This window comes from Hyaena hyaena, unplaced genomic scaffold (genome assembly GCF_003009895.1).
Source record: "Hyaena hyaena isolate Hyena2069 unplaced genomic scaffold, ASM300989v1 scaffold_241, whole genome shotgun sequence".
In the NCBI taxonomy this organism is placed as follows: domain Eukaryota; kingdom Metazoa; phylum Chordata; class Mammalia; order Carnivora; family Hyaenidae; genus Hyaena; species Hyaena hyaena.
The window spans coordinates 2,247,685-2,267,017 of record NW_024080875.1 but is presented as its reverse complement, the minus strand read 5'-3'; the positions used below and the strand labels follow the sequence as shown (position 1 = coordinate 2,267,017).

The 19,333-nt window shown below is 38.2% G+C and overlaps 2 protein-coding genes across 3 annotated transcripts in view; one reads left to right on the top strand and one right to left on the bottom strand.

Annotated features, from left to right (window-relative positions):
* Nucleotides 1-19,333, top strand: part of SPINK5 (serine peptidase inhibitor Kazal type 5) — a 271,657-nt gene that overhangs the window by 49,094 nt on the left and 203,230 nt on the right. The gene's annotated exons all lie outside the window — the stretch shown is intronic.
* CUNH5orf46 (chromosome unknown C5orf46 homolog) lies at nt 9,910-19,239 on the bottom strand. Of its 2 annotated transcripts, XM_039244508.1 has the most exons (4): nt 19,170-19,239; nt 14,560-14,568; nt 14,255-14,390; nt 9,910-9,958 (listed from the first exon to the last, which is right to left on the bottom strand). In XM_039244508.1, exons 1-4 carry the CDS (start codon nt 19,237-19,239, stop codon nt 9,910-9,912), a joined length of 264 nt encoding a protein of 87 aa, XP_039100439.1. The 2 variants fall into 2 exon arrangements, 1 of the variants encoding a protein (XP_039100439.1); XR_005530543.1 differs by lacking the exons at nt 9,910-9,958; nt 14,560-14,568; nt 19,170-19,239 and adding an exon at nt 14,603-14,754 and having other exon boundaries at nt 14,325-14,390.

Below are 19,333 nucleotides of genomic sequence, written 5' to 3'. Positions count from 1 at the left end.
CGAATTATAGTGACAGGAGAAAACTTTTGAGGGTAACAGGTGTGTTCATTACCTTGATTATAGGGATGGTTTTGTGGGTATATACATACTTCAAATTATATACTTTTAATATGTGCAGTAATTGTATGTCAATTGTATCCCAATAAAGTTGTAAAGAATCATTTATATACTGTGAGCTACAGACCTAAACTCAGTATTGTCAGTGTCAACTTGGGTCAGTAAGAGAACTACTATATTTTGATGGTTTTATGACAGTATCTATTACAATATTTTAAAATTTGAAAAAATGTCCTTTGATCTAGCAATTCAGGTTTTGGAAATCTTTTACAAAGAAATAAAAATATCAGTGCACAAGGTTATATGTATAAGGATGTTTATTGCAGCAGCCTCTAAAAAGCCAAAAAAAAAAAAAAAGAAACAATATGAATTATCAATGCCCCAACAATGGGGAAATTATGATATCTTAAATTATGAGCTCGCAAGTAGAATTTTTTTAAGATTTTATTTTTAAGTAAACTCTATACCGAACCTAGGGCTTGAACTCACAACTCTGAGATTAAGAGTCATATGCTTCACCAACTGAGCCACCCAGTCACACCTCGATAGATTCTTAAAGATTTGTATCATTCATCTAAATACCATAAGATATCATTAATAAGAAAGGCAAACTACCGAGTAAAGTACACACCCTGATTTCCCTCCACATTTGTATCTATATTTGGATAAGTTTGAATGGACAGGAAGAATGGAGTCAATATTAGTTGCTGGGAGGGCTGGTTTGAGGCTAATGGTTTTAGAGTGGGAGATGGTTAGCTTTTAAAAATATATACATTTTTCTTCTGTCCCCCTCATTTTCCACCTTGGTATGAGCATACACTGCTTTAATAATTTTTGAAGTGGAATTTTGAAGAAAACATTTTGTCAATACATCTTAGACAGTCCGTTTCCTTCCCTCTTGAAATAAAAATGAAAATAACAAAAGGGAATGCTATCATAGATTTACAAAGCCATGCAGTAAAAAGCAAGGACTTCAGGCACACCCAGATTTTCATTCAAGTTCAGGCTCTGGCGTTAATGATCTGAGTGGTTTAAATGGGTTCCATAAACTTCCAGGTTCTCAAATGCATTATTTTATTTTATTTTTTTAGATTTATATTTTTTATTTTATTTTTTTGAAAGAGGGAAAATCTCAAGCAGGAGAGTCTCAGCACGGAACCCGATGCGGGGCTTGATCTCATGACCTTGGGATCATGACCTGCGAAGCTATCAAGAGTTGATTGCTAAACCAACTGAGCCACCCAGGCACCCCTTGAATGCATTCCTTTTTTAAAAAATTTTTAAGTGTTTATTTTTGAGACAGATCATGAATGGGGGAGGAACAGAGAGAGAGGGAGACACAGAATCTGAAGCAGGCTCCAGGCTCCAAGCTGCCAGCACAGAGCCCAACGCAGAACTTAAACCTACAGACCATGAGATCAGGACCTAAGCCAAAGTTGGACGCTAAACTGAATGAGCCACCCAAGCGCCCCTTGAATGCATTATTTTATTTTTTTTTTTTTAAATTTTTTTTAATGTTTTATTTATTTCTAGGAGAGAGAGAGAGACAGCGTGAGCAGGGTGAATGCATTATTTTAAAAGGGAATAATAATACCTTATTTTTGTATTTGATGTGAGGATTAAGTGAGGTGACATATACGAAGGGCCTAGCATAGGAAATGTCCCAATGATACCTGTCTCTTTGCCACGTTAGGTAGCTTTGAGGGACCATCCTTGAATGACAAGCATTGTTACAGTCTGAGCTTTGATTTAAGCTGTCCATTCTGCCCTTCCCCTCTTTCTCCATGTCTCCAAATCCTTCCTAGTCTATCAAGAGACAGCTCAAATATTGCTACCTCTGAAAAGTCTTGCCAGATTTCCCAAGGGAGCAATAATGGCTCTTTGTCCTGGTCTCCATGCTGCCATATCTGTGCCTCCTTTATATCATGCCATACTGAATGTGGTTAGTTAATTATATGCTTGTATCTTCTGTATCAAGATTGTGATCCACTTGAAGTCCAGAACCATGAGATATTCAACTTCACATCCTTAGTTTCTTGTTCTTAGGTAGATGTTCTCTCTTTTTAATTTCTTTACTTAATATGGAACACAACAAATAGTTATTGATGAGCTTCTGTCTGCCAGACACTGTTCTAACTGCTATTGTGCCAAGAGCATTGAGCAAATGAGGCAAAATTCCTGCCTTGTGGAGCTTACATTCTTTTGGGGCTAGAGAGAAAAAGTAACAAAACATAGAAAAGTGTTTTAAACACTGTTAAAAGAGAGTGAGGTGGGGAAAAAACATAGCAGCCAAAGCTGGTAAGAAATGGTGGGTCAGAGGGTGACTTTTTAAGTTGATTTTAAGTTGAGTGCTCAAAAAGTTCTTGCCGGGTAAGTGATCTCTGAGAAAAGAAACTTCAAGAAGTGTGGGGCAAGCTACGTGGCTGTCTTGGGAAGGGTACTTTAGGCTGAAGGAAGAGTAATAATTGCAAGGCTCTGTGGAAAGTATATGCCTGGAGTGTTTAGGGAAGAGAGGGATCCCAAATGGGCGGAATGGTGGGATGAGTAGTAGAAGAGGTGAGAAGCAGGTAGCTCCGGTGAGACTTGATGCACAGTTGTCAGGAAATTTAAAAATATCACTTTTGCTCAGAATGAGATGGAAAGTAGGAAAGTAGAAGGAATTACTATGATTCAAACTATTTTAATAGAAGTACTTTTTCTGCTCAGCACTTCTGTAAAGTGCAAAGTATAAATTCCCTCAAGCACTGATGTCATGGAAGGAACACTGAGATTGAGGACGGGATTAATGATACTGTGGATTGTACCATCAGGGTGTCACAGGGAACACTGTGTTGGAGTTTAGACAAACCTAGCTGGAGTTCTCACTCATCCTTGAGCAGCAATCCTGTCTGAGGCAACTAACCTCCCCAGGCCTCAGTTTCCTCACCTGTCATATGAAGGAAACAATGCCTGACCATTTTACTTCAATTGTATTGTGCATGAGTTTCCAGTGGGATAATATATGAAAAGAACATGAAGGAAGAATACTATATGGATGCAAGAGAGTCTTGATCCTCAAAAACAGGGTTCCTGCTGGCTGCGGAGAGGGATCTTATTGGAGGGTTGGGAGAGAAGGCAACAAAAGATAGAAGGAGGAAACATACATTGTAAAGCAAATAGAAAAATCTTCAAAATCTCTGTATATGGCTGGAGATCTGGGACAGTTACTTATTAGCAGTTCATCCAATCCAAGACTGAGTTGGCATCTGTTTCATTTTTGTTTTGTTCTTTACCAGTATGGAAGAGTGATTTCAAATTGTATAACAAACAAGTGAATATAAAGACAGAAAAATTCTGGTAGGACATACCTCTCAAAAAAACCCAAAAAAACAAAAACAGTAGTAAACTGATTATTATAGCTACAGGAAATATATTTCCCAGGCACAAAGTTAGTACCCAGAATCTGAAAAGGGATATTTGGGTCACATTTGTTGTGGAAAACAGTCTGCATGTCAGATGCTGACCATGATAGAAATCTTGGGCAATTTTGGTTAAGAGGATGTGATACTTGAAATTAACAGTATCTAGATGATCAACAAAATAAAAAGGAAGCTTGTGGAATAGGAGAAAATATTTTCAAATCCTTTATGTGATAAGGGGTTAGTTAATATCCAAAAATACATAGGGAACTCCTAATGCTCAATATCAAAAATGAAACAAGTAATCTGACTTAAAAATGGGGAAAGGACCTGAATAGACATTTTTCTAAAGAAGATACACAAATGCCCAACAGGTATATGCAAAGGTACTCAACATCACTATTTATCAAGGAAATGCAAATCAAAATCATAATATCACCCCACTTGTTAGAATGGCTATTAACAAAAGAGATATCAAGGACTGACAAGGATGTGGAGAAAAGGGAACCTTTGTACACAGTTGGTAGAAATGCAAACTGGTAATGCCACTGTGGAAAATAGTATGGAGGTTCCTCAAAAAATTACAGATAGAACTACCATCTGGAAATCTCACTTTTGAGTATATATCCAAAGTAAAAGAAATAACCATCTTGAAAAGATATTTGTACCCTCATGTTTACTGCAGCATTATTTACAATAGCTTAGATATGGGAACAGTTTAAGTGTCTTGATGGATTAATGGATAAAGAAATGTAATACACACACACACACACACACACACACAATGGAATATTACTCAGCCTAAAAGAAAGAAAATCCTGCCATTTACAACTAAAGAGATGAATCTTGAGAGCATTATGCTAAGTGAAATAAGTCAGGCAGGGAAAGATAAATACTGTATGATCTCAATTACATGTGGAATCTTTAAAAAAAAAAAGTGGATCTCATAGAAATAGAGAGTAGAATAGTGGTTTCCAAGGGCAGGAAGATGGTGGGTGAATAGGTGAAGGTTGTCAAAGGGTACACACTTTCAGTTATAAGAACAATAAATTCTGGGGATATGATGTACAGCATAGTGACTGTACTTAACACTACTGTATCATGTACTTAAACGTTACTAAGAGAGTAGATCTTAAAAATTTTCACTCCAAAAGAAAAAATGGTAACTATGTAAGTGACAGATGTGTTAACTAAGTTTATTCTTGTAATAATTTTATAATATCTACGTATATCAAATCATCACGTTTATACCTTCAACTTAAACTATGTTGTATGTCAGTTGTATCTCAGTAAAAAAGAAGAAATTGGCACAGTCTCTGGAAAATGCAGAAGGTGTGTTGTCTGAATTTATTGCAGAAAATAACGTGTATTTTCAGTATTTTGTAGGTGTTCGTTCTTTGTTTAGTTACCTATATTATTAAAGGTTATCTGTGTTGCATGCAAACATATTTTGACTATAAAATCGGAAGCAAAATAAACAAAAGATTTATTGAAATATTGGAGTTGCTTTCAGAGTCGGAACACTTAGGAAAGGCCGGACTCAGGACAGCTCTTGAGAACTCAGTACCAGGAATACAGAGATCCTGTATTCTAGAGCACTGCCATAATTATTATCATGTTCCATCATTTCAGCCTGGTCTTACTGTCCACATCAGTAATCCTGGGAGAATCTTTTTGGCTCAGCTGGGTCAGGCATTCGATCCTCTATGACCAAGTGGACAAAAATGAAAGCAGTGGCTACTGGGGACCCGCCTCTGTGTAATGAGGTGACAGAGCAAATGTAAGAACTGCTCTAGACTTCTCCAGGACTCCTCCATCCCCGACACTCAGTGCTATTCTTTGAGAACAATAAAGACTCTCTGGAACAGTAATAATCTTGTTAATTAAAAAACCTGTTGGTTTTTAGTTTACCTAGACCAGGAGAATAGGCTCAGGTGTGTTTGAAAGTCTTTCCAAAAGGGATAGATGAAGTTTTTAACTCTGACACTTCAAACATTTTTAGGATTTAAGAGCTTGTTCATTGAAGTCCATTTCAAATCTCCTTTTTGTCATTTACTGATTGTGTGACTTTGGACTTGTTACTTTATCTGGGCTTTGGCTTTCTTATTTTGAACCATTCTTTGGTTATTCTGGCCAATAATCACTTTTATATATTTTATATTTCTTGCATCATTAAAAACTTTAAGGATGCTCAGGAAAGTTGCTACTACCACCAACAAAAGTCTTCTCATTCGACTGGGATACTTGACCCCTAAGAGGACACTTGTCCTCTGACTTTGAGAGGCAAGAAGGCAAAGTCAGGATGTCCAGAGTAAGCTGTGTTTGGTTGAGCCAGGTCCTGAATCCTGAGAACTTGCATGGAGCTGCTTTGGGGCCTCTGTCCTGGAAGACTCTTGAAGCAGAACTGGAAAAGCAGGACTGGCTGCTCTTGGGTTATTCTGGAGCCATGTTGGGTGTGTCCTTAGAAACACAAGCCAGATAGAGGGAAACAATTACCAGCTATAGAGGGTTTAAGATTTAAGAAAAATACAGAGGTTCTAATCTTTAATGTTTTCATGCCCCTGCACTTTAAAATGGGAGATGATTTATAATGAAATCAACTATAATACATATTTGAGGAAGTAAGCAACAACAACAAAAATGAAAATACAAGAGATATGTGGTAAGAATCAGCAACAGGGATGAAGGGAGAATGCACACAGGTTAAACTCAGGGATGATATGAGCCATCAGTTTCACTTTGAGTTTCTGGATTGACAGGAAAAGAAAATAAAAGAGGGGCATCTGGTGGCTCAGTCGATTGAGCATCTGACTTCGGCTCAGGTCATGATCTCATGGTTCATGAGTTCAAGCTCCATGTTGGTTCTGTGCTCACAGCTCAGAACCTGGAGCCTGTTTCAGATTCTGTGTCTCCCTCTCTGTCTGCCCCTCCCTCACTTGCATTCTGACTCTCTCGCTCAAACATAAATAAACATTAAAAAAAAAATGAAAATGAAAGAAATAGGCCATGCTACATAAATCTTACAGTTAGAATACAAGAAGCAGTTTTTAGGAAGGGCAATTGTTTTTTTCCCCCTCTAAATTCTACAAGAAGCTTTTCCCATAAGACATCATGAAGTGGATATTAAGTAATGTCATGCCCAACTGCCATTTTGCTCATCAGTTGCATGAGCATGAAATGAATTTAGTACCCCCCCCCCAACACATACCCCATGTATTTATTCCCAGATCCCTCCCTTGGAAGTTCTGACTCAGTAAGTCAAACATGTGATCATGTGGGTCCATAGTATATTTTTTCTTAATTCAAAACATGTAATTAGAAATTAAGAATTCAGAAAGTACTTTCCTAATTTTTACTTCTTTGATAATAGCCTAGTGAGGTTCGTCAGATTTTTTTTTAATATAAGAAAGGTAATTTATACCTTAAGATGTCTAGTGACTTAAGACACTAGGGGACTTGAATCCCTATGATATATTTCAAGTGATGCTGGACAACAAGAAATATGATTTTAAGACTATTAAGATAAAGAGATTATATCAATGTGATTGAGCAGAGGTTGGGAGGGTCTCAGATTAGTTAAGTGTCCAACTATTGGGTGATTTGCTTTTGAGACCTTACCCCCTCTCTGTTCATGATCTGAAAATGTGTGCGGAAGTTCACCTTCTTTGTAAAGGTCTTTTAATGACCAATCCTTCCTCCAGGTGTTTCTCCTTATCTCCTTGTCCAAAGGCATTCCCAAGACACTTTTATACATAACTGTATCATTTCCCTCCACAGTCCTGGGGTGCACTGTGCTAACTGATAGCCCAGGCTATCCACTTCTCAATGGCCGAACATCATTATTTATCTTGATAGCACTGGCAGCGTGTGACACATAGTAGGTACAGATTAAATAAGCACTAGAAGAATGAAGGAATGTGTAAGAAAAGAGCATATGTTGTAGAAGAATTATCTAGTATCTATTTATCTATCTTAATTTAGGAAATACCTCGAACTTCTATACTGGAGAAATAGGCATTACTGTGAGTCACTTAGTTCTAAAGTGGTGACTGGCTTTTGATTAGATGCGGCAATTATCACACATGTGCAACTTTTAAAGCTACTTATTAAATGCACAGTCACTATTGTTTAAAAGACACTCCTGATCAAACCATTCAAAATGTAATCTTTGCTTTGGAGGCTTCCTTCTCTCTAGGCCAATTTTTTAATACCCCTAAATTGAGCCATTCCTCCATGCCCATTAGAGCATCTGTAATTGGTTCGGGAGTCTACTCAAAGTTTTTTTATACACAGTTAAAAAAAAGTCTGGCATTAAGACCTGGAACAATTAAGTTCCCAAGATTTTTAACATTTTCATAAGGAGTAAAGTGAAACTTAAGGAGGCCAACTGACAACCAATAAGTAGTCAAGTTAGAAGTTGAACTGATTTCTTCCTTGTGTCTTTTGCTCTTTCTACTTCATACTGCCTTGTCTGTTGGACTGGCTTATATACTGAACTGCTAGGGTAGCACTCTGAAGATTCAGTGTGTGGGCGCCAATGGTTAGAGGTGTATCCCAGCAGCCTGAATGAATCAGCTAAGGGGTGGACACCTGCAACAAGAGGTAGGCTGAAATGATGGAAATGGATAAATGCAAAGATAAGTGAATGTTTTTAGAAACTTAGCTGGTATTGGCATGAGAATCAGATGAGTCTGGGTTGGGCTTGTCTTGAATCTGGTGCCCAGGACTGATTTCTGTCCTTAGAAGCTCTTGGAAAAGAGTGGGCAAACTTCCTGGGTAATGTGATAGTAGCTTCCTGAGCTTACATACTAAGACCCAGGTTATGAAATGAAGACAGTAGGGAAAAGAAGCATTCCTAGGCAAGATACGAAATAGAAGTTGAGAAAGGCCATGCTTCGTGGAGATGCATGTAGGGTAACTCAATTAACCAAAGGGGTAGTGTTTTATTTCTATGGGCACCTTGAAGGCAAGTGTAAGATGACATAGTGTTTTCAGCTGCCTCCTCCTATGCTGTTCTCTGCTCTCCACTAGCACAACTGCTTAGTGATAGAAGGCACACCTCAGAATCAGGCTGCCTATGTTCAAATCCTTCCCTCTTCCCTTACTAACTTGGCCATGTTAGTGACTTGGTCACATTCTTTACTTACAAAATTAAAGAAAAGGATGAATACCATTTCACAGTGATGTTTGAATTAAATTAGGTACTACATACATAACCCTCAGCTTAATGCTTCATAGCACAGTACATACTCAGTGCATGCTAGCTACTGATATAACAGTTACCTTCCCAGCTATATCATTTCTGTTTTTATATTTTAATATCCATTTTCAGGAGAGAAGAGAATAAGGAAAAAGCAGGTGTTTCCGAGTGCTCAAACTGTATTGTTTGTAGTTCCCCCTTATTTGTGGTTTTCCTTTCCATAGTTCCCATTACCCACACTCAACAGAGGTCTGGAAGCAGATCCTCCTTCTGATGTGTCAGGACATCAGTAGTAGCCTAACACTGTATCACACTGCCTGTGTTATTCACCTCATTTCATCTCATCATGTAGCTATTTCATTATCTGACATCATCACAAGAAGAGGAACAGGGAGTACAGTACGATTTTCTGAGAGAGAGAGAGAGAGAGAAACCACATTTACATGACTTTTCTTGCAGCGCAATTCTTCTATTTTATTATTAGTTATTGTTGTTAATCTCTTACTGCACCTAATATGTAAATTAAAATTTATCATAGGTATGTACGTAGAGGAAAAAACATAGTATATATGGGATTCGTACTATCTACGGTATCAGGCATCCACTGGCATCTTGGACTGTATCCCTCACAGATAAGGGGGCACTAATCTAAATACAACCATATGGGATTACAGAGCTTGTTAGTCTTTCTTCCTGGAATTAGGTTCAGCAGAGCTCACTCCTCTCATGAGTAACTAATTGCGTGATTACATGGGCCATTCTATTTTGAGCCCATGTAAGTGGGCCCATTCTAGTCCCTTGGGAGCTTTTGGGGTTCAGTGAGAAACCCTCAGTATCCTGATAATAATGTCGCTGTTTGTAATTAAGATAGTCTGAATGGAGGGGTGCCTGGGTGGCTCAGTTGGTTAAGCATCCAACTCCTGATTTTGGTTCAGGTCATGATCTCACAATTCATGGGATAGAGCCCTACATCGGGCTCCATGATGTCAGCTTGGGATTCTTTCTCTCTCCCTCTCTGTCTGTCCCTTCCCTGCTCATGCTCTTGCTCTCTCTGATCTGTCTCTCAAAATAAATAAACATTAAAAATTTAAAAAAGGAAACTAAAGCAAAAGCAAAAACAAACCAAAAAACCCCACTTTTTCTGCTTATAAGTAGGCATTGGGGTGCCCAAATAAAATAAGACAGATCCTTTTTCTTTGTCCAATATGCTATTATTTTAGTTGTAAATTATAAGTTAAAAATCACCTGGGGAAGTCACTTTGATGAATGTTCTCCTTGTTTATCATCAAATTCCATAAATCCTCTTGAAAAATAAAAGAAATAAAGAGAAAAAAGTGGATTAAGCAATAATATTAGAATCATCAATAGAATGTGTTACAATGTTTGAGCCACTGTTTTCTCCTGCAGATTCTCCTATGTCATAAATAAAATAAGTTTTAAGACTTCCATAACATGTAGTTTGCAAGCTGTTTATGCATGATTATCTCTTTTAATCTGCCAACAAACCTATTCATTGGTTGTCTATTCATATATAAATTGTATAAGACAGGTATTTTGGTGTATTTGTTTGGTAATATATCTCTAGTAACTAGAACAGTGCCTGGCATATAGAATAAATGTTCGAATTAAATACATAATAAATAAATGGATAAATGAATTTTTAAAATTGGGATCTCCAGAATCAGAAGTTAATATTAGAACCAGTGTACTGAAAAGATAAAGATGATTAAAATGTGGCCTGTGAGGAGTTGATAGTCTAGTGAAAAAAATAGACACAGTCAGATAAGAGTAGTTTAAACCCCTGGAGGGAAAGAAAATCAATATGAAAGTTCTTACAAAGCATAATGAAATCCGAAGTATGAATAATTGCATCTGGTAATCGTAGGGGTCTGTGATGTCTTCACAGGGCTTGTCTTCGAATTGGACTTTAGAAAATGGTTAGACTTTCTTGGTAAACAAAATGGAGTTGGGGTTGGGGACCAGACCTTGCTGGCAGAGAGAAGAGCCATGTGCAAACATGTTGTAGATTCACAGAAACATGACCAGTTCTGAAACAAATCATTTGCCATTAGGGGCATCAGGTGTTTGAGTTTAGGAGCGAGATATGTGATTGATTGGCTTCAGGGAAGAACATTTCACACCAGCGGAATGCATTTGTTCTGATTTTGTAGACTGGAAATTTTTTAAAAAAGGTTTCAAGCATGGCGGTGATAGAACTTAATTTGTGTTTTTGCTGTATAACTCTGGCAGTAAGTAGAGGATGGTTTGGAGTGAGGACAGAAACAGTGGAACTCATCATAAATCTAATAAAAAGAACTCAGTAAAGAAGTGATGAAGGACTCCACCAGGCAAACTAGCCAGTGGAGTTGAAGAAAAGGAATGATATAGGGAAAAAAATTAGAAGTAGAATAGTCAGCAATGCGACGCAGGTGTTAACACGCAGGAGAGATCCACAAAGACCCTGAGGTATCCGGATTCTGGGTGGGTGGGGACTTACTGAGATATGGAGCATGTGAGGAGGAGCAGGTTTGTGGGATGATGGATTTGGGTAGCAATTGTAGCTCAGAAAAAAAAAAAAAAAGGCAATAGATATCTGACTTTGGAAGTCATTGGATTCCAGTACTTCCTCATGTAAAAACCCATGCAGGTTACATTTGGAGCCTTGAGGAGTAATGTTTAAGGGGAAGATACATAAAGAAAAGTCATACAAAAAGAATGAGAAAGAATGGCTAGAGGTAGGGAGAGAAACAGGAAAATGTCATGTCATGGAAACCCAGCGGGTGAGGGGAAATTCACAAGGATTGGAGACTTCTTGAGGGGTCAGAGGAATTAAGAATATGTGTATTTTTCAGAACAATGGTGACCAGAATCCAGTTCACATGGCTCTAAAGTAATCCAGAATGGAGGAGGTGAGCTCTTCTATTCATTGTCCTGAAAGCACGTATCTAATCTAACACAGTACTTAGGCATCAAGACATATTGGAGTAAATAAAGACAATTCTCATCTTTATGAAGTATCCCATTCCCATCACTTTCTTTCTACTTTTTGCTATAAACACATCCCTAAGCATCCTGGTATCAATCATAGCTCCTTTCTCTAGAAATTGCCTATGATGTTTTGTTGACATTTATTTTATTTAGCATATTAGTCATTACTGCTTTTGCTGTGTCATTGTACCATAAGGACTGCAAATCTTTGAGAAGGGATTTACATTAGAGATTTTTCCTTCAAAATTTCTGTCCCTACTTTGTATATACTAAGTGCTTAGAAATACTTTTTGATGATCTCCTCCCTCTCCTCACCCCCATTCTATTTATGATCTTCCTGTGGACAGAGAAAGGACAGTTAGATTTTTCCCTTGAGGAAGGACTGCTGTGTCTTTCAAGAAAGATCCCTCAGGATTTCTCAGTCAAACTTTGTTAATGGGTTTTAGATCTGATCTCAAAGACACCTTTCTTTAATTAATCAATTCAACAATTATTTACTAAGGGTCTCACTTAACCTGTAAGGTGCTGTGTTAGCACCAGAAACTATTAGATCTGGTCCCTAGTTTCATATAGCCACATGATTAAAAATAAAGATGCTGATATATGTTATAATCGCACTATAATTGCATAAGATAAAGTAATAGAAAACTAGGGAATGAAAGAAGTAGTGTTAATAAAAATGGTTATAAAATTGTTTAGTGAGGAGGTGACTTTTTTTTAAGTTTATATATTTTCAGAGAGAGAGGGAGAACACCAGCAGAGCAGGGGCAGAGAAAGGAGTAGAGAATCCCAAGCAGTCTCCATGCTATCAGCACAGAGCCTGAGATCATGACCGGAGCCGAACTCAAGAGTCAGACACAACAGACGGAGCCACACAGGTGCTCCTCTGAGGAGGTGACTTTTAGATGAGCTGCAGGACAAGCACTAGTCACAAGAGAAGGAAGGAGAATTTTAGACAGAAATGAAAGCAAGGGCAGAGAGCCTGAGAGGTATTAAGTTCCAGAAACAGGAAGAACATCATTTACATAGAAAACAATGAGGAAAAGAGAACATGGTTGAAGTTGAGGTGTCGTTCCTGAACCCAGAGCTGACAGCAAGCAGTTCTCCAGTATTTCCATAGTGAGATTTCAGGGTTAACAGAGAAAAATAAAAGTGCTATTTCATGTCTGGGGAATTCCCCAGGGAAGGAATAAAAAGAAATATTATTGTTTCAGCTCCTTGCTTTCTGTTGTTTTGATTTACAACAATAGGAGTTCAACTGGAGTCTAATACGTGCTTTGTACATAATGGGCGTTGCTTCTGCTTGCTTGTCAGTTTCTTCTTGTTTACATTAACAGTCATGGGAACTCAGCAGTTGCAAAAGCAACCACAATGGGAAAAATAACAATATAAAAATAAACATCTGTGAGTTTCAATAATTTGTGCATAAGGATGGTATGCAGAACCTGCCCATCCACAATAATATATTGATCTTAGCAGATCACAGATTACAATATGACCCCTAATTACTTCTAGATAGAAGTGATTCTTAATCCGTTATTGGTCATAGACCCCTTTGAGAGTCTAATAAAAGTCAGAGGCATTTTCCCTAGAAAAATGCAAAGACGCACACTTACACAAAATGTGAATAAAAATTTAAAGGGTATGCGGACCTTCAAGGTCCAGAGCATCTAATCAAAGGCTTTCAAAATTGATGGGATATCAGAATCACCAGAAAACTTGTTTACTGCTTTGTCCTAGGAAGATGCAGGATGGGATGAAGGAAACTTCATTTTGTTTAAATTGTTCAGGGGATTATACTGCACACATTGTCACTCTTCTTAGGGATCTAGGAAGGAGAGAATTAGAGGCAGAGACTCATCGAGGTGGAAATCGAAAGCACCTGGAAGTTCAGAACAAATTGAATCCCAGAGAGCTGAAAGTGGGGAGATTACTGTGGGGCAAATGAGAACAGGGTGAAGTAGATGTGAAAATCAGAGCTGTGTAGACTGGAGTAAGGTGTGTTAGGAGTTGTGCACAGGGGTGTAGGAGAAGGTGGAGAAGACTGGGAAGATTATGGGCTGTGTGCACTGCCATGGTGGCAATCCCTCATCATCAACATTCATATGAGAGCTTCTCTACCTTGTCTCTGAGGAGAGATCAACTACTCCCTCTGCTAACCCTTTCCAGTTTCTCAAACTAGAAAATAAAGACGGGACTCACCACATCTATCACTAATGAACTCATCACCTTCACCAAAGAATTAGAGTGCCTGCTCTGGATGGGTCCTTTATTCTTTTAACTTTACAGATCAGGAAACTGAGGCACTAGGCAAGGGAGGGCCTTGCTCAAGGTCACCCAGCCTGGCTTTCTGTTCCCTGGTCCAGTGCTCTTCTTCCTACTGCATCCTGAGATTCAAAATATTTTATGGAAGCACTTGTTGGGAATGTGCACACTCCAAAAGAGTTCAGGGAAATTCATTCAGATGCAAATATATCTCAAGGTAGAGCAGTACTTTTCAACTCAAATAATACATTGTCATACACCACAGTTTTGTTTCTCATTCATTTTAATGCAATGGGTCATTACCAACAGCAAACTGGACAAAAGCAAGGTTTGTCTCAGTGCTTACGTGCTCCTCGTCATGGAGCGGAGGATGAACTCCACTGCATTCTCAATGATCTCTGTGCCCAAGAGGTTTAGGAATTTTGGAAAATCTGGCTCTGGTTTTTTGTCTGAGTCGTCTGGCTTGTCATCTGGTTTGTCATCTGAAAAACAAAACAGAAAGTCAGAGGTGATTCTCTGCAACAAGAAATGGAAGCCTCTTTCCTTTGAAGGGAGCCCCTAGACTGCTTTTTACCCCCCTTTCATTAATTATACAGCCTCGTACAGTTATGTTTATTGAACATTTAATGCCTCCCTGGCCAAAGTCGTCACTTGGATCATCTCATTTCCTCCTAAAAACAACAGGTATCAATACCTAGGTAGACATTGGTTTCCTTTCTGGTTGAGAAGATTGAAGTTCATGGAAGTTAAGTAACTTGTCCAGAGTTAAGCAGCTAGTAAACGGCAGTTTCAGGAGTGAAATACAGAATGCCCGTTTGAATGTATTTTTCTCCATGCAGTCCCATGGTAATGATAATAATGATGGCATAATAACTGGTAACATTTATTGAGCATATACCTATGTCAGACAAGGTAATGTATTGTTACATCATTTATTCTCACAGCAGCCCTGTGAGGTAGGCAAAACTATTATCTCAAGTTAAAGATCAAGAGGTGGAAGTTGAGAGAAGTTTAGGAGCTGGTTCAAAGTCTCAGAGTTAGTAAGCAGCCAAAACAGAATTCAGTCCCATGCCTGGTATTAAAATCTGGATTTGTAAGCACTGTGCTGAACAGCATACCTTCCCCTTTAACAATAGAAATATCTTTCTTTCTTTATATTCTCTCATTTTCCTATGACAGACATAGATGACAAACAAAAATGAGCTGTATAGTCTTTGACAGAAAAGTTATGATCTAACCACAAGTATGTTATAAGATTGAAGGTAGAATAATAAGGATGATGACAAGGAGAAATTCTATCACTTGTACATCATTTTATAGTAAATAATGACTTTGCAAATGCTGTGTGATTTTACCCTTGACCAGTCTTATGGGGTATGCAGTCTTAGTTTACTGGACTAGGAAACTGAAAAGGTTAAGTGAGTTGCAGGAGACCTCACAGATTGCAAGAGAAGATTGAACTATAAATTCAGGTTTCTTACCCATAACTCTTAATCAAATGCCTTTTGGAATGAGGACCAAGGGTCCAGGGAGTGAGGTTGGTGACATGTAAGTTCCCTTGGAGTGTTTTGGCTTTACGTCGTGGTCTCAGTGGTTCAGGAGATTAAAAGTAATAGAAGAGTGGCAGTTAGTAGCTTCAAGTGGCCTCCCCTCAGGACCCTGGTGCCAGGATGAAGTGGGATTTTTGTCTTTTAGTTTTATTGTAGCCTCATACATAGGGTTGCCAGATTCAGTAAATAAAAATATAGGATACCCAATTAAGTGTCAGATAAACGACAAGTACTTTTTTCGGTATAAGAATGACCATGCAGGGGCGCCTGGGTGGCTCAGTCAGTTAAGCATCCGACTTCAGCTTAGGTCATGATCTCACGGTTCGTGGGTTCAGGCCCCGCATTGGGCTCTGTGCTGACAGCTCAGAGCCTGGATCCTGTTTCTGATTCTGTATCTCCCTGTCTCTCTGATCCTCCCCTGCTCTCTCTCTGTCTCTGTCTCTGTCTCTCTCTCTCTCAGAAATAAATAAAAACCATTTTTTAAAAAATGACCATGCAATATTTAGGTCATACTTAAACTAAAAGATTATTCATTGTTTATCTGAAATTCAAATTTGACTGTATTTCATATGGTAACCCTACCACAAGTTTTGATTCAAAGAGTTCCACCTCTAGTCACTGTTCCCCCTGACTCTGAATGAAGAAGCTCTAACTAGCTTTTAGCATGGAGGCTGTCAAAAGTTACGTTAGAAGCCTCACATCTGTATTATATCCTAAAATAGAAACTCTTAGTCAAAACATGTGGCTTTCAATTTTGCAAACATTGGTTGTTTACTATTCCACAACAAAAGATTTGAGAGGAGCAGGAATCTGGGACCTATAACCAAAATCAGTAGACCAGTTACCAAGTATTTGTTCACTTAACTGTTAGTGTTTTCATTCATAAGAATTTTTTGAGCCTACTATTATATATATAGCATATGCTAAGAGTTGAAATATGAATGAACATCTTAGACATGATCCTTACATAAAGTACATAAAGTAAAGGCCACCTCAGTGACCAGAATTGTTCTGTTCTCATCACAGGAATAAGGAAAGATAACGCAAATTTGTAATGTGCCTATTTAATTGAGCAGGTACTGGGATAGTGTTTTAATGACATGCCTTAATCTTTATTTTGTTCAGTGAAGGTATCAACAGTTTTATAGGAGAGAAAACAGGTGCTCAGAGAAGTTAAGTGACTCACCTAAAATCACACATCTAGAATGTGGTTGAGCCAGGGTTTGAACCTAAATGTTTTAACTCCACAGAGCGTGTTTATCTACATGATATAATACTATCTTCAAGCAGTTTTCCCCTGAAGACCTTTACCAGGTACAAAATAGCAAATCCTTGCATGAAAAGTGAGTTCCTTTTTACCGTGTTGTTATATGGTTACTTGCATCACAAGTTACTTTTATTGGCTTTTTATTTTAATATGATACTGAATGTTAGCCCATCAATATGCAAAGAGCCCTGGTTTGAAATATGTGTGAAGATTGGCTCCTTGGCCCCAGTCCTTGGACCACATCTATATTAAGAGGTATTAGAGTATGATGGACCATATGTTTTGGCATCCTATATACCTGAGCTTGATTCCTGTTTTCAACCAAAAAAAACCCCGCCATGGAACTTTGCACAGAATTCTTAACTACTCTGTTGGGATTGAAAGATATTTTATATATCTTCCATATATATAATATATATAAAATGGACATATATGCATATATATGCATATACCCATATCTATATATCGTGTATATATATGTATGCCACTTATCACAGTACCAGGCCCAAGGTAAATCACAATAAATGCTTGCTGCATTATTATGGATATATACCCATATATAATGAAATGGGTGCATATATATAATAAATTATATATAACATATATAATAATGGACACATATATAATGAAATATAATAATATGCTAATAATAATAGTAGCAACAAAATGATTAATAGTAGCTTTTCCCTCTAGTGCTTCAGGAGATTATAAAAATTTTAAAACGTGGTTAAAATATTAAGAAATTTGAAAATGTTGAAAAACAAAAATAAACACAATAAAAATTAAGAAATTTGACATACTGGAAACAAACTATTAAAGCTGACAGTAGAACATTTTTTCTTTTCAAATATAATATGGATTGACCTTTATTTACATTAACTACTTTGTTGAGTTTTTCAGTCAATATAATTATAAAGTTCTGAAAAAAATATAGTACTGCTGATACTCGTATAGTATTTATAGTTTACAAAGTGATTCCAAAGGCAAATTCATTTGACCAGGTGAAGTTGATTATTGGCCCATTTTACAGATGAAGAAACTGAGGTTCAAGGCAGTGAACTGATTTAACCAGTTTCAGGGTTTATGAGAGAAAGCTGAGGACTGGTCCTTAGGACCTCACCTTTCTTGTTACTGTAGAGACTATGTTAGTAGTTGACGGACACGATAGTGTCTGAGGCCACCTTTGTGGTAATTCCGTTAGTGTCTGCCTGTATGTTGTGCTGGTGGACAGTGGGGGGCCGAGGGTGTTGAGTTCTGCTAAGTTACATTTAGAACAGTTCAAAAGGTTCTGTTACTAAATATTTGCACTGGTCGGTTTTCTAGCCTTCTGAATAGAGACCAGTCAAGAACTCACCATCTTCTGCAGGCTAAAAGTAATGATTTGCAAGCTGCCTTGTGGTCCCTTATGTCCTCGGAACAGGCATAACAGAAGTAGGCATGAGGAACCTGGGTGGCTCAGTCAGTTAAGCATCTGACTCTTGACTTTGGCTCAGGTCGAGCTCACTGTTTGTGAGAGGGAGCCCCATGTTGGGCTCTGTGCTGACAGTGCTGAGCCTGCTTGGGATTCTCTCTCTGCCCCTTTCCCTCTCATGCGTACACACATGCTTGCTCTCTATCTTTCTCTCTCTCATTCTCAAAATAAATAAATAAACATTAAAAAGTAAATATTTTAAAAAGGAGTAGGCACTGAGTCATAATGGGCAGAATGGAGGGACCTGAGGTTTCAGACCCAGGCATGCCATATCTACCTGTGTCTATGCCCAAGTGATTTTCCTTCTTCAAGCTTTGTTTGTCAGCCTGCCAAAAGGACAATGATAAATCTTGGCCTTTTTACTTACGAAGATTATTATGAGAATCAAATGAGATAATATGTGATAACAATAGCAGTTAATATCTACTGGGTGCTTTTTAAGGGCCAGATGCTTTTACAGTTTGTGTCTCTAATTTTCATGATAACTTTATGAGAAAGTTAACAATTGATAATTCCTTCAATGCGTGAGGCCAGAGAGGTCAAGTAACATGCCTGAAGTCACATTTCTGATGAATGGTAGAACCAGGCCTAGGAGTCTTACTCCAGATTATACATATTTTTTAGCTCCAAACATTATTAGTTAGAATCATCAAAAAATAAATTCCCCTCCTGGCTGTCAAGAAACTTATAATATGATAGTGTTACTGTATCACATGAATATGTAAGAAAAAAGGTCATTCCAAACTTCATTCATTCACTGAGGGTAGAGGCTGTAATTGAAGCACATTCGAATAAAAATCCTACTTTGTTTTTGTTAGAAGATCTGCCTCTTGTATCCTAGTCCAGTGTTCTTTCTGCACTGCCCAAAGGCCCCTTCCCCCCTCTCCCCTTTATGCTCCGGATCAGTGCCACCACCTCCCTGCAAACCCGGCTGATGATGCACGTTGTATGAGCTGAGGTCAGAAGCACTCACCTGCCCAGCAAGTCAGGATGAAGACCAGTAGTCCCAGGACCACCGTCAGCCGCAGCGCTGAGACAGCCATGCTTGTAGCACTGGGTATCTGGGCAGATAAATCATTCTGATGCACCCAAAGACTTCCTCCATTTATAGGGCATTTATAGGTGACATCACCCGCT

Excerpts from the sequence above, each read along its gene's own strand:
- CUNH5orf46 (XM_039244508.1), bottom strand. The coding sequence starts at position 19,239 with ATGGCTGTCTCAGCGCTGCGGCTGACGGTGGTCCTGGGACTACTGGTC. Across the intron at positions 9,959-14,254 it reads CGCTCCATGACGAGGAGCAC|AGGATTTATGGAATTTGATG; the intron begins GTAAGCACTGAG and ends TTATTTTTCAAG.